We start from the raw sequence: 14,878 nt of genomic DNA, 5'->3' as shown, positions 1-14,878 counted from the left end.
AGTAGTAAGAAAATCTTCATTTAAATTAAAAAAGACAGACTATGGTTGTTGGTTGTTGTAGTGCGTCAAGATACCATATGTAAGTATTTTGGGCTGTTTCATTCCATTCAACACAAGATCTCCTAAGGGTACTAGGAGACTTGAGTACCAAAGACTGAGGAAAGTTTTTCACTCCTACTTTCCCGGTGGCCCTAGGAGATTGAAGGATCAAGCAAGGAAGTGCAAATCAAGCTCACTGATCTCGAATTAAGGTAGTTTAATTGCATATCATATCAATTTGCATGTGATTGATGCATATATTGTGGATCTAAACTCTCTGCAGTCTTATCGGGTTTTAAGGAAAGAAGTTTAGAAAATCTTAGGGCTAATTACTGTTTAGTACCCTGTGGTTTTAGTCCAACATCGATTCAGTCCCTCGACTTTCAATTTCATCAAAAACACCCCTGCATTACCAAATCTCATCTAATAGGTCCTTCCGTAAATAATCCGTCAATTGGAGCCGTTAAGTCGCTGACGAGGCATGCCATGTCAGATCATGTGGGCCCACCTATCAGGCAAAATGTCAAAATTGCCCCTGCCTCTCTCCCAGCTCCCACACCCACACACCGTCTCTCTTTCTCTCTGTCTCTCTCTAAATGCCCAAAATAACAGCCTTCTTCTCAAATCAAAACCAAATCTTCAGACCAAATTTAGGTTGGGTTTTTCTGATTTGATTCAATTGAATCGGAATGGTGGTGAAGATGATGAAGTGGCGGCCGTGGCTGCCGCTGAATACGAGGAAGTACGAGGTGAGGCTGGTGGTGCGACTGGAGGGATGAGATCTGGTGAGGCAGGAGGAGGAGGACAAGGGCCGCGCCGGGTAGAGTAAGTTGGCCGTTGAGATTAGGTGGAAGGGGACCAATAGGGGGAAGTGGGGCCCTTGAGCTCATGGTGAGATGCAGAAGTGGGCGGCATCGTGGATGTGTCCGGCGAGGAACATGTCGAGTAGCTCAAAATTATTTTTTCCTGCAAATTTTCCTCATACGATTCCATTTCCAATTCCTAAGCGGCCAAAACCGAACCAAAAGCACTGAAATTGAAACGAAAATCAAAAAAGGAGATAGCGAATTGCAGAAGCGAACTCACCGTCTTCTTTGCTCTTCGACGATCCGGTGCAGCCCATTTTCTACCGACGACCCGAATTGAGACCTCCGAGTGGAGTCAAAGAAGTAGCTTCAGCCTCGTGAAGACGCAAAGTCAAAAGGACCCGACCCGACCCGAGCTCCGGTGAGAGTTGCTCGCTGCGGGTATCGCGGTGGAGAGAGAGAGAGAGTTGTAACAGTAAAAGTAGGAGGGTTTTGTTTAGATTGCTTTACAGATTTCTATAATCATTACTCTATTATATCTTAATTAAGTACACAAATTCTTCTTCTCCTTAATTAAGAACTCGGCCTGTGCAGGGGAAAGCCGAGTTCTTCTGGAGTTGGGAGAGGCAGGGGCAATTTTGACATTTTGCCTGATAGGTGGGGCCCACATGATTTGACATGGCATGCCTCGTCAGCGACTTAACGGTTCCAATTGACGGATTATTAACGGAATGACCTATTAGATGAGATTTGGTAATGCAGGGGTGTTTTTGATGAAATTGAAAGTCGAGGGACTGAATCGATGTTGGACTAAAACCACAGGGTACTAAACAGTAATTAGCCCAAAATCTTATCTGCATTTAGAATTGTTTTGGATGCATATCAGATAACTATCTTTAGAGATTAATTACAATTACATGATATCAGTTAGGATTAGTTGAGTCTCACGATTTGTTTGAAGAACCTTCCAAGTTTATCTCGATCTATGATCCACGTGATCGGATTGAGGGGGAGTCTTGTTCTTCTATAAAAGGTTTTGAAATTGCATTACAAAGTTAGAGTTTTGAACTGAGTATTTTTATAAGCGTTGCATAGTCTGCATAAACCAATTTTGCGAAAACTCTCTTTGATATATGTGACTGTTTCATTTGCTTGTTCACTGCATTCATCACTTGCATAAGTGCTTGAGATCAGTAAGACATCAAGACAAGGCTGATTCAGAAGACGTGTTCAGTTGCTTCTATTTAGCTGAGATAAAATCTAGCATTCTTAGTATAGGTTAATCAGTTGTAAAACAAGTTAGAATTTGTGCCAGTCAATGTGGTTGTGTTGAACACCACTGCTTGTATACTGTAATCTTCTTGATTCTTAGTGGATTTGATTTTCGTGTTGACTACGTTACAAGCCACGTAGTGAAGTTTCCTCAATGGTGAGGTTTACACTACGCCACCAAATTCGTGTGTTTTTGTGAGCGTGTGTTTTTACTTTACTGATCTGCTTCTATTGCTCATACTCTTTCATATTTGTTCCCCCTGGTAACTACACCATATGTCTGGTTCAAGCTTGTTCTTCTTCATATAAAATGCCATCAGATCAGTGTTTCATGCTCCTCCTTTTTCCCTGCAAAATTGGACCGCTCCACACTATTTTCTTTGTTTTTGTGATATACTTCAAATAACATTCCAAAAGCAAGATGCGTTTATGTGGAGACTCACATCCCAATAGCAAGATGTGTTTTGGGGTGGAAGCCCGAGAACAAAATTGTGCGGCCGGAACATAGAATGTAATATCTGGCTACGGACATTCTTCTTCATATAAAATGCCATCAGAGTGTTTCATGCTCCTTTTTCTCTGCAAAATTGGACTGCTCCACACTCTTTTCTTTGTTTTTGTGATACTTCAAATAACATTCTAAAAGAAACTGACCATATCCATGACACCTAAAGCATTCAACCTTTGAAATTTGAGGAGTGATGATCATAGTTGGCCTGCTTCCATTGCCATCTCGATTACCTCTGCCTCCTTTTCCTCTCCATGTACCTCGACCTTTTACCGTTGTTGAGAATTCACGATCGGTTGCAACCTTTAAAGCAGCTTGCTCCTTGTAGTACTTCGGTTGAGTTTTTGCTCATGGACAAGCAACGAAACTGATATTCATCAGTATCTTTGGATGACTACGTAATTGAATGTATGACTCATGGAGCGAAGAATTTTCTCCACTATGGTAACATCCTGCACCTGAACAACATGTATCTGCATTTCATTTGCAATTGACCTAGTCCTTGAAAAATAATCTCACCAGATTTCATTTCAAGAGTCCCAAACTCTCTGCCAAGTGCCTGGAGTTGTGACCCCTTGACCCTTGCATTCCCTTGACAATTCTTCTTTATTGAGTTCCAATTAAATTTTCTTGGACGTGTCTCTCACCAGAAGAGTCTCAAGGACAAAACGATCAGTTGCTCTGAACAGAAAATTATTTACCTTGAGATCGATCCTTCAATTTTTTCTCTTCCACTGTTCTCGTTTGCGAAACCTTCAACACCTTGGACCTCAAAAAACTCTCCATCATCATAGTGACTATCGGAGCGAGGTATTGAAAGCTGCAAATAGTTGTTGTCTACTGTCACTCTCACAAAACTGCCGTTTTCCCTTTTAACCTCTGGCCCAGTGGGGGCTCTGATTTCAACAAACAAACTAGAAGACACACAGACTATTATGAACTGGAGTTCAACTTCATTCAGCTTGAAAAATCAAAGAACTGATTACAACTTAAATTGAACACAGCATGAAACAAACTAAGCTGGGAATTAGGAGTCAGCCAACTCCACGACTCAACATTCCTCCACTATTGGAGTACTCCTAAAGCTAAAGCTATGGGATACACCTAGTCACTAACCCATATCAACAGACTACCTAAAGAATAGGAAACCAAAGACTTCTTCAACACAATAAAACAAATTAATATCTAACAAAAGAGAGGTTATATGAAACCAGATACAATTAGCCAACAACCAGCACCCAATCAAGAGAGGAAAGAAATCTTCCAAATAGCAATAGAAGGTCCATTCAATTTCTGATGTTGTTTCCTATGAGTCCCATTGTATGAACGGAAAAACGACCGGAAATACAAATGGTTTTCTGCACAAGCTTGAAAGCTGTTTCACTTTCAAATCAGCGGAAGGTGATCAATAAGCACTAGGATTGAAGATATCACACCCATAATTTTCTTATAATTGGACTACTTACTAGTTTTTGTAGTACTTAAGAGCATTCACTTCAGTAGCCGGTCTATCTATCCACTGTCCACACACTGAGGTAAACATAAAATTGACTGAATAATCACACTCACCACCATCAAGTCTCATAACCGCTTCTTTTTTTTCGTATTCAACAAAATTGTTAACCAAATTACAGCTCAAGGAAACACCCCATCAATACCTAGAAATCCTAAGATGGGATTAAAGTTATGCTTCTTCAATGCAACCAAGTGAGACCATTAAGTTTGCTACTCAATGTTGTCAGGTCTACGGTACGGCATGTATCTGTGGTCCTTTGTAGCATTCTTCTTTCGCCTTTGCTCCAAGAAGGCTTCAAGCTTGCCAGATCCCTGATCACATAAAATATTAGGCTTATATTAGTTTCCAAAACCATAAGGACCAACGCAGTACTCCCAACGGGATATTTTGGACATATTAAAAGAAAGTAGGTACCTTGAGATTTTTGTACTTTTCAACAAGTCGTTTCTTTCGGATCTCAGCTGCAATCAAGAAAAAATGAATCATCAGTAAGCACTTCATCTTATGTGCCAGCATACATGCTGAGAGCATATACTATAGTACGTTTCACATTCATGCAACTTGATAGTTGTAAGGAAACACTGTCACATAACTGGTTCCTGACTAGAAAATTAGAAACAACAAATAGCACCACCCAGCTAACATTACAATGAATCTTTTGCATCAGTACCAATGCACTGTCGTGCATTGCACTTCAAAAATATTGGGAGCAGAATGTGTTTTGAATAGCATCGCTTGCCAAAAAAAAAAAACAAAAAAACACTTGCAATAACAAAGTCCAGATTCATACTTTGATTCAGACATACAAAATTAGATATAGCTCCTCATGATTAGGTTGGAGTTATTTTGTTAAGGGTGTACAGCTCCTCATATAGTGATTCTAAAATTGAGAACTCTGAAACATTTTGCTTTTCATGCATCTGTCAAGTATTGACCAAAAGTATGAGAGAGAGAGAGAGAGAGAGAGAGGACAATACATTTCTTGATAAAGAAGGGTTGTTTTCCTTGCTTTGCTTTTTCTCTCTCTTTTTTCTTGTGCTCAGCTAGAATTTCAGCTTCAGTGCGCTTAGATGAATCAGATTTTAGCTGTTTATCCTGAAAAGACATAAGAGTGAAGAAAATTGAATGAGCCAATATTTCTAAAATGAAAATGTAAAACGGAATGTCAGCATGGTGAGATAAATGAGGTTTTGATGTCACTTGTCTTAAAAAATAAAACCACTTACAATCCAAGATATGCGCTGCTTTAGATCTTCAATGACTTCTGGATCCTTCGATTTTTTCAATTGTTTCTTTAGATCCTGTGATATCCAAAACGAACTCAGATAGGGAAAAAGGAAAAGAAAAAAAAACACATAAAAGAAATTAAAAGAAATTAAGAAATTTACCTGCTTTTCAGCAGGAAGCTCGTTTGAAAACAAAAAATCATATCTCTTCCTAAACCTGGAGAAAAATTGCATGTTATTGCTCTTTCTTTTTGTTATGATAAAAAGAAAAAACTGTTCATATAAACAACATTGCCAATGCAATATCAGACAACTATAGAATCTGGATGCAATTTTCCAACCACCAAAATAGATGAATTGAGAGATTGAGATTGAAAGAGAAAGCCTACCCATCAACATTCAGAGTTCCACATAAAGATTCAAAACGCGGATCACGTACCACCTGAACATAACAATAAAGAATTTCAACCAAAGTAGCTACCGATCATTAATTTAACAAGCTTTATTTAGAGGTTCCAACCCAAAACCGATTGGCAATGAAGGGACAGGCTGAGGACAATATAAACTATAAAGGCAAAGCTTCACATTACCAGTCTCTAAATGCTATTGGCTGATTAATATTTTAGGAGAAGATCCTCAACATTCCATTTACAGTAATAGGAAACAAAAAGGTAAACCATGTTCTCCGTCTCCTACTTTATTTCAATCTGTTTCCTTCTTATATTATAGAGTAATCATGAGTTAAAAAACGGAGCAAAATGTTTCCTAATTTCAATATGAAAGTGATAGCACGCAATCCTACTTCTCACCGTAATTCAATGATCCAAACCACATATTTGCAAGATTCCCCATTCAAGGGTTATCCTTACAGAGTTTCTATTTAGTAGTCTATCTATGAGCAAAGAAATAGATCACACTGTTTCCAATAAACACTGCAAAATCATGACATAATCAAATTATCATATGCTTTCCGATTTGGCTGATATTTTGCATGATAAGTCTTAAATGGATCGTGTTAGCTATGGCTAGAAATAAAAGGAATTATGGACATATGATTTGGACAGAGTAAGGTTTTGGTCAGCTCTATGGACATATTCACTGGTGGCTTTCAAGGACTACACTCTTTCTTCCAGTCTGCTATATTGGAAGGGAGCTGTAGTCTTAGGATCCCAGAACTGATTTGGCAGTTTATTTGTAGCCCAGAAGGCCATAGCCTTGTTAGCTTTCTGGTTTGTTCTGTAGCTTTCCCCTGCTATGAACTTCTTGTAAACATTTACTGTATCATTCTACGCGGATCAATAAAGCAGTTTTTGTTTTCAAACACACTAACAGGATAATTCTAAATTACGCATGTAAAAATTAGACCACTCAGAGCAATGGACCTGCATTGTAGCCCCGAAATGAGATAATCAAGCAACCAGCAGCATTTTATATATTGCAAAGCGTTTTTCATCGTTTAATGTTTATACTGCCTACTCTCTTAAATATTTGGAACCCCAAAAGTTTAGTCCAACAAACAATGCGGAATCCTAATCAACACTCATACAAATTGCAAAGCAGAAGAAAGCTGATTCTTGCAAATATCGAAAGCTGACCTTTTTCGGAGCTTGAATGACCTCTCTAAATCTACTGACAGGCTTCTTGCAGCTCACCTCCATTGGCCTCCAAACACACACAATCAATACTTCAAGCACATTACCAAAAAAAAAATCGAAAAAAAAAAAAATTATGTAAAGCAATCCAAATACCGGTTCTTGTTTGCTCGGCCACCCTTCTTCTCTTCTTTGGGCTTCGGCAACACTACATGCGACCCATTGGAGCGCGCCCTCTGCAAATCCCCGAATGTCACATCTGCAAGCTCCTCCTCTATCTCCTCCTCCTCCTCTTCCTATTACAAATCCAAAAGAAATTCAAGCTTCAAAAAACCAAAGCCTTCATAGAAACTATGAGGAAGGTGATGATGATATCAGTACTAATTTACTTACATCTTCGGAAGAAGAGGAAGGTGATGATTCGGGGTCTTCGAACTTCGTCTTCACTGGTTTTCCGATTGTGCTGCGAGCTTGCTCCATTTAAGATTGTCTGAGCTCTTGAAAATGAGACTGATTTGAAGAAACACGTACTGTGGAAATTGAGAATTTGCAAATTCTGTAGGGATTGGATTCTTCGCTGAACCCGGGACAAAGCGAATGCTTCTGCTCTAGAAAGAGGCGGTGGTAGGTTATAAACTTAACCCGGCATGTTGAGTCGGGTCGGCTCAATTGGGCCCTGGCAGGTCAATTGTTTGGTTGGGTCGGGTCAGTTAGTAGAGTGTCTTAAGTAACCATAACATGTAGGAAAGATCCACTCATACGTTTTAAATGCACAAACGTATGAGTGGATCTACTAAAATTTTATCCTGATTGGGACATTACTTGATACGAGCAAACTTTGTTTGTTGTGTGACATATACCAGGGTTTGCAACAACCTAGCTTAGATAGCCTTTTCCATCCTTGAGCGTCAAAATACAATTAACCACTAGACCAGATAGGCATTAGTAATGCTAATGGCGTGCTCCTCAATTCATCACTTTTATATATAACACCCGAATGAAGATCACCAAAAGATGAAGACCACCAAGGAATGGCTCAATTAGTTCTTCAGCCCAGATTCTGCTGTCTAACTGTAAATGAGTAACATATTTAGGCACATGCCTTGGTGTAATTACAAAAATGGACTCGAACCGATCAATCAAATGGAGCTCAGAGCATGTTGCTTCACTTCAGTCTTCAGAATATCTTTGAGATGCTTTACTTTTCAGACTACATACAGGCAATACTGGTGTTCTCAAGAAGGGACGCTGATTCTATAACTGCCTGAGGAAATGTTCCGTGGCACACCCAACTCTTGTAAAATATCAACCAGAAGGTGGTACTGTACACTCCTACTAGATACCAAAAATACTCAAGGAGTCCTAAAGGTCATCAGGAAAGATCAATTGCAGGTCTTCATTATCTCTATAAACTTGAACAAGAGCAGCAGCTTTATAAACAAACAACCCGACCATAGCTGGCACAAGCTGCGAGGAAGAAGCAGTTGTGTAAACAACAAGAAACAATAATTTTACCAGGTTTGAGTTCTTCCATGTTCCTACGAATAGTCAAGTTCTTCCCTTTCTACAAAATACTTTCGAGATTTACCTGAAAATCAAAGAGATCACTGGAAACATATTGATGAGACAGGATCCACAATCCATATATTGCTGCTGGTAACACAAGCCTTGGAGATGAAAGAGCCATACCACAGCCCTTTATCAATTTCTCTAGAAAATCCTCCAGATCCTGACTTCTTATTCCAATTCTGCATCAGATGAAAACTCTTAGCTTGACAATTGCAATGAACATTAACAGAAATAAGACCAAGGAACAATACAAAGAAGTTTTTGTACTTCTTAGACTTCTTCTGCCGGAAAATCTGAGGGACTGCTTCTCGGGATATATTGTCTACATGCTGGTACAAGAGTTTAAGGTACAAGCAACTGCACTGGCAATTAGATAGTTAACATTCGAGGTAATCACAAATAGAAGGATCAGTACCAATGAAGTGAAAAATTGACAAATCATTGTAGACTTGATAAACGTGCAAAAACTGTTTTGAAAAAAATTAACATTGACAAATTAAGTTGTATCAACAAACCTGAAAAGAACTCCTGTCGCATAACTGACGGCACCCTGGATGGATGACTCCGTGTTAGTTCTCCATAAGAAAAACATACACTACATTCTTTCACCAATATCTAATTGTTACTAAAGTGAATGAAAGGAAGTATCTGCTGTTAGAAGCATGTTCTGAAACTTGCGAATTTTACAATTATTTGGGCCACAACATTAAAACTTAAAAGAGATTCTGTTCAAAGCATGGAATTATCTGCAACATCAAATTTAGGGCTAGTCTGTTTTATCTAAAGGTATACCTGGAATGACAGTGTTATTAAACAATACCCAGTACAAGCAGTTCCAATACCAACAGACAAAAGCATTAGTTCCCTCTGTATCTGCAGGAAAGGACAATGACTAGAGTTTAATAGACATCAATTGGAACCACATAATAAAGTCAATGATCAATAGAAATGGAAGCCTTCACTTATCCAAGATATCCAGTTGATAAAATAAACCCTATCTATATTTGGCTAATTGTAAATCATATTGACTGATACCAGTGTTGTTATTTTCTTTATACAAACTTAATACCTAGGTGTGGAGAAAAAGATATGACAACTCCTGAAGACAGATATTCACCAAATGATAATAGAACAAAAAAATATATCTATTATGGAAAACAACAGGAAAGGATACTTAAACGATCTGTGTATTAAAAGTAAAAGTAGAGAGACCAACATTAACTAGACCTCAAATACCTATAACCAAGGATTCCTCTTTGTTAAATCTTAATTTCTTGACTTTACTTCAAATAAACTAAGATATTGATGAGTTATCCTTCGATAAATTTACTTTTAATAGAATTCCTTAGTGTGATTTATCATCATCCTAAACATCGGTGATTTTTAATTAGAAAAAAGTATCTTTGAGTTGTATACAGTAGTTGTTATCCGTCTATACATATCTGTATATTAGGTTGAAATAAAGCGAATACTAATTTGAAAACAGTCGAAATGCTAGTCAGAGCCAACACTAAGCTTTAGTTGGGGTATAAACATACATATATATACAAGGGTCTTAAAACCTGTAATGTTAAGTAATCAGACATAATTTTTCTATTTACAGGATTTACTGGACACTCGTCTCTTTTTTTTTGGTCCCTCTCCTGCAATATGGAAGGCTAAAGTGCCTCCTAATATCGAGTATCTTGTATTGCCGCTCATGGGAGGCTGAATACTTCAATAAATTCAGAGGAGAAGAACATCATGGTATCTTTTACAGTTTTACCCCATTGGTATGTGATGTACGAAAAAAACAGCTGAAAGTTGAATCATCAGTTGTTTCATTGTCCCATTGCTCTGCCTTGGCAACAATTGTTTAGGGAGTCAAATGAAACTTGGGTTTTCCCATTGTGGGGAAAAAAAATTATTTGGAGGAAAGAAAAGGGGCATGCTTTCAAGGAGATGAGCTGAAAGAATTCAGAAGTTCATTCGGTTCTCTCCAGTGGTTCTCCAAATTCCGAAATGTAAATTTCCTTCCCAAATAAGCCTGGCCCGAAATTGTTTTTTAAAAGTTGAGGTAGTTTTGACTTCAAAGCATCTATTCAATTTTGGTAAATGGAAGAATATCCTAAAATTCATTTGAGATATGAACCTAAGATTTTCTGAAGGGGTGATTCTTGGGGGAACCTAAAAAATAGATCATTTGGAATATGGACACTTTGCAGGGATATTCCCATTATATATAGAGGAAAAACATACACATAACCCCTGACTTATACAAAAAAAAAAAAAAAAAAAACTGAGAAACATACTGAGAAAGAGTATCATACAGCTTCATATTGAAGAAGGTTGAGTTTCTTCCTTCTTTCACTGTCATTCTGCATGGCCTGTTAAGACATATTAAGTAACAACAGACATCTATCAGTATCCCCCAAAGGCGTCATTTAAGTATCATTAGTGAACCAATACTGAAGTTTTCTTCCTTTTCTCTTTCTTTTTGTTATAATGGCAGTGTCCAAAGCAAGCATAAGAGAAACCTTATAATGATAAATGATTTAAAGCATACCTTAGCAATGGCTTTTTTATTAATCGGTGCAGATCTATCACCTAACACCCATTCATTGGTTGCTGACAGTTTCAAAAACCCACCAGAATCATTCACAGCCTACCAATGTTGATTCAGAAAAGATAGAATAAAAGGTCAATATATTTGTTTTTTCAGCTATCAAAATCTGAAGCAACAAATAGTGCATTTGGCAATTAGATGAGTTATATTTGAGCAGACGATGCAGAAAGCTTCATTGAAAAAAAAATGACAAAGGTACTGCAATCAAGTATTTTAGAACTTAGGGAGCAAATTGAAGCCCTCCTGACCTTCATTATGTTCATCACTTTTGACAATTGGTCCATTAATCAACAACACAGGGTCACAAGCTTTAGCCTCAAAGATCAAATCATTCACACATCTGGAATGCATTAACTTTCCCTCAGGCATTCACACGTCAACTTTTCTTTTTGCAACTAAAGAAACTAAGAATCAGTGTGAAGGTAAAAAAGTTAGTTAAGAATTTAAAATCTACGAATGCTCATTAACAAACAAAATTAAATACGTATACAATAATCAATTTTGAGTTCCTTCAAAGGCAATGACTGAACGTTCTCAAAGTTTCAATATACACAATGATCTCCAAAATATGCCTCCCTTGTACCTTCTTAAAGATTAAGAAATACAATGCATGCATATGTATTTTAACAAAACAAATAACTCATACTATCATAAAAAGGGGTTTCCTACAACAGGAATGTAAAGAATTTCTGTTCAGTTCTTTTCAAATCTTTCCTCTTAAACATTATAAATTCCTTTATGTTTCCCTCTGATTGACGCAAATGAGCTTCAGTGAATGCAAAGAGAAGATTGTCATGGTGAAGTAAAAAAGGCAGTGTTCTTTATTAAAGGTCCAAAAGTCCCAGGCGCAGACAGTTTTCCACCTATTTATAGCATAAGCACTGAAACCTGCTTACTCTAGAGTTGATAACAATTTGGAAGAATGCACTAAACCGTCAAAAACTTGGTACCCAAAACTGCTATCCTGAGAGAATGTCAATTCTAGACCCATCAGCTTATGTGAGACTTAATACAAGGTGATTTGGAATTGTTGGTGGCTAGATTTAAGACTACTTCAGGAAATTCATCAGCCCAATCAAGGGAGCTTTGTCCCTGGAAAAAAAATATTGCTGACAATATCATGGTTCCTCAAGAGTTGTTGCACAAGTGCAGGAATTCCAGTGGCTTCAAAGGTTTCTTTGGATTAGAACTGATCTCTCTAAAGCCTAAGATATGCTCTGCTGAAGATCAATGCAAGTGAGCGGTTGAAGATCAATGCAAGGCAAAAGCTTGCATCCAATATGAATAAACTTGATACAAGGCATATAAACAATGACAACATTCAAATTCAGCTTATAGACATTTGACCAAGCAAGAACCACACATTAGATACACATTCCAAGAATTTTTATACCTTATAAAAGTTCATAGATTGACTCATTAATCCCAAAAATCATGTACATTCACATCTCTATCCAAACTGATCATAACTTGATCAATAAAATTCGGGTTTGCGAAAAAGCTAAAAAGAGCTAGAGGTCATGTACCTGCTCTTCTGCTTGTTGTTGAGTAGTAGTGTCATCAATGTCACCAACACCATCACCATCAACAAAATTCGTAAACTCCCTCTGCCAAAACACGTCAGAAAGTCTTGATATGAAGTCTCCATTCAACTGTCTTTCCTTGAAGAACGTCAGCAGCACGTCCTCTTCTGCAAGCTCACTCACTGGAACAGTGGAGTAGAACCCAGAAATGCAAAATGTTAAACAAAATAAACACAAGAAGCGTTTGAAAAGGTTTTATCTATGGAATCAAGGGGTCTTACCAGGAGATGGGCCTGTTTTGAGGGCCGAGACAGATGGGTTTCTAGTGGAAAGTGAGCGATGAGGGATTGGAGGAGTTGCTGGGAATGAGGAGCACACAACCCTGAAAAGGGTCTCCATATTTCAGTGGTGAACGAACTATGAACAGCAGCTGTAAGGCTTCTGATTTTGATATAAGGTAGTGAGAGAGAAGGGGTTATCCGTCGGAGAATATGCCTATTTTATTTGGTTTCAAATTGCTAAATTACTAAATGGAGTCAAATATCCAGTGATATATTTTTGAGTTAAAGTATTCAATTTCATTCATCTCAAGTTAGAATAGTACAGATACATACTTTCTCTTGCCAACTCTAGAACAAGTTTAGGACGTAGTATGCTAGCACCACTCATTAGACAACTAGTGCTCACTTATTTAAAAGCGAGCCTAAGAATTACGAAAACAAAGCATAGCAATTAAGCTAAGTTCAGAAAAATAAAAGAAAAACTTAAATTTTGTCATCTTAAGAGCAACTCCAACAGATTCCCTATATTTTGATTTTTCTCTATTTTAGGGAAAAATGAGCCTCTTTTGCTCCAACAGATTCCCTATAACTATCTCTATTTTAGGGAAAATGAGGAGAGAGAAAACCAAATTCCCTATATTTACAGCAAACTCCAAAATTTTAAAGAAAAATATGGAGATTTTATAGATTACTGTAAACTAGAGAATCTGTTGGAGTTGGAGAAGAAAAATAGGCTAAAGGTTTGACTTTTGCTTCCCTATAATACAAAAATTATAGGGAAGCTGTTGGAGTTGCTCTAACAATTTGGGCTAGGAGGTTTGGAGAAAAAAGCTAAACAAACTTCTTGTGCTTCAACAATCTTCTTCGATTTTGGGGGATTTTTATTTTTGGATCCCAAAGGTCTTCCCCTCTTCTTCTTTGGTTCAGAGCTTTGCTGCAATACTTCTTTTGGCACTAGGATATTCCCAGGAGCCTCAATCATGCCCAAGGACCTAGCAAAGAATTTTCTTGTGAATTTCGACATCTTTTGCTTCTTTGCAAGTACATCAATCAGGAGCGGCTTGAATAATTCAAGCAATAGTATTTTGAGCTTTTGTGGGGATTTGGCAGGAGAGGGAGGTTTACTACGCTTGTCACCCCTGTTTTCTTTTTCTGCAATTTGTTCAGTCTTACCAGTGTGCTCCTCAGAAGCTTCTTTTCCATTGATGTTGCTATTTGGTTCGGCCTTTTCTTTCTCAAGCTCCATGTTAGTATTTGGAGCAAGACCTATGGTCACTGGTACCTCTATTGTCGGTGTATCAATCAATGTTAAAGCCAATGATTGATCATATGTGACATCGCTATCTTTGGGGTTTAGGACCTTTTCACGCAGTACGTACAATAAGTTTGCGGCTCTTACTGCTTTCTTTCGGATGAAATAGAGACCTGCATACAGAGGGTAATATAGGTGATTGCACACCTTGAAATCTAAAAGCTTCATCCACAAATCTGTTAGTAACAAACCCTAGGGAAGGACTTGCAATTTCCATTCTCGATCTGTTCAACAGGACCATGTACTAAACTCAGTGCAGCATGGCTGCCGAGCAGAGGACAATGGTCACCCTCATGATATATCATATTGCAATTATCACATTTGCCAACAAGATCCTCAAAGAAGTAAGAGATTTTAGCTTCAACCCTAGGTGCCAGCTTTAGGGTTTTCTTGAGAAAAAAGGGTTTTGAAATTTCATGTGAAACTCAAACCCTAACTTTGCCCAAATTCTCAAAAAGTTTGTCATCCATTTCAAGAAACTTTCCAGCCACCGAAGCTATGTTTTTGATCATGTCAGGTAGGCCTCATCATGGGCCGGGCTAAGGCCGACCATACCCTAAATTTTAGGGCTTAGGGTAGGGCCGGGCTGGGCTTTGACCAAGTCAACAAAACTTAGACCCGGGCCAGGC

The 14,878-nt window shown here is 38.0% G+C and overlaps 2 protein-coding genes across 2 annotated transcripts; both read right to left on the bottom strand.

The window, feature by feature from the left end:
• Positions 1 to 4,199: 4,199 nt before the first annotated feature.
• On the bottom strand, positions 4,200 to 7,581 carry LOC133733001 (uncharacterized). The gene is made up of 9 exons (XM_062160597.1): positions 7,353 to 7,581; positions 7,116 to 7,255; positions 6,963 to 7,029; positions 5,757 to 5,809; positions 5,530 to 5,584; positions 5,368 to 5,442; positions 5,119 to 5,236; positions 4,556 to 4,602; positions 4,200 to 4,452 (listed from the first exon to the last, which is right to left on the bottom strand). The coding sequence occupies exons 1-9, from the start codon at positions 7,437 to 7,439 to the stop codon at positions 4,351 to 4,353; spliced, it is 744 nt and encodes a 247-aa protein (XP_062016581.1). The 5' UTR covers positions 7,440 to 7,581; the 3' UTR covers positions 4,200 to 4,350.
• Positions 7,582 to 7,919: 338 nt separating this feature from the next.
• LOC133733000 (uncharacterized) lies at positions 7,920 to 13,160 on the bottom strand. The gene is made up of 9 exons (XM_062160596.1): positions 12,938 to 13,160; positions 12,660 to 12,838; positions 11,074 to 11,172; positions 10,838 to 10,894; positions 9,321 to 9,401; positions 9,044 to 9,078; positions 8,796 to 8,885; positions 8,548 to 8,707; positions 7,920 to 8,426 (listed from the first exon to the last, which is right to left on the bottom strand). Exons 1-9 carry the CDS (start codon positions 13,053 to 13,055, stop codon positions 8,322 to 8,324), a joined length of 924 nt encoding a protein of 307 aa, XP_062016580.1. The 5' UTR covers positions 13,056 to 13,160; the 3' UTR covers positions 7,920 to 8,321.
• Between the last annotated feature and the right edge of the window lie 1,718 nt (positions 13,161 to 14,878).

Source organism: Rosa rugosa, chromosome 2 (assembly GCF_958449725.1).
Source record: "Rosa rugosa chromosome 2, drRosRugo1.1, whole genome shotgun sequence".
NCBI lineage: Eukaryota > Viridiplantae > Streptophyta > Magnoliopsida > Rosales > Rosaceae > Rosa > Rosa rugosa.
The sequence above is the reverse complement of the archived record's forward strand: the minus strand, read 5'-3'. Positions and strand labels throughout refer to the sequence as shown.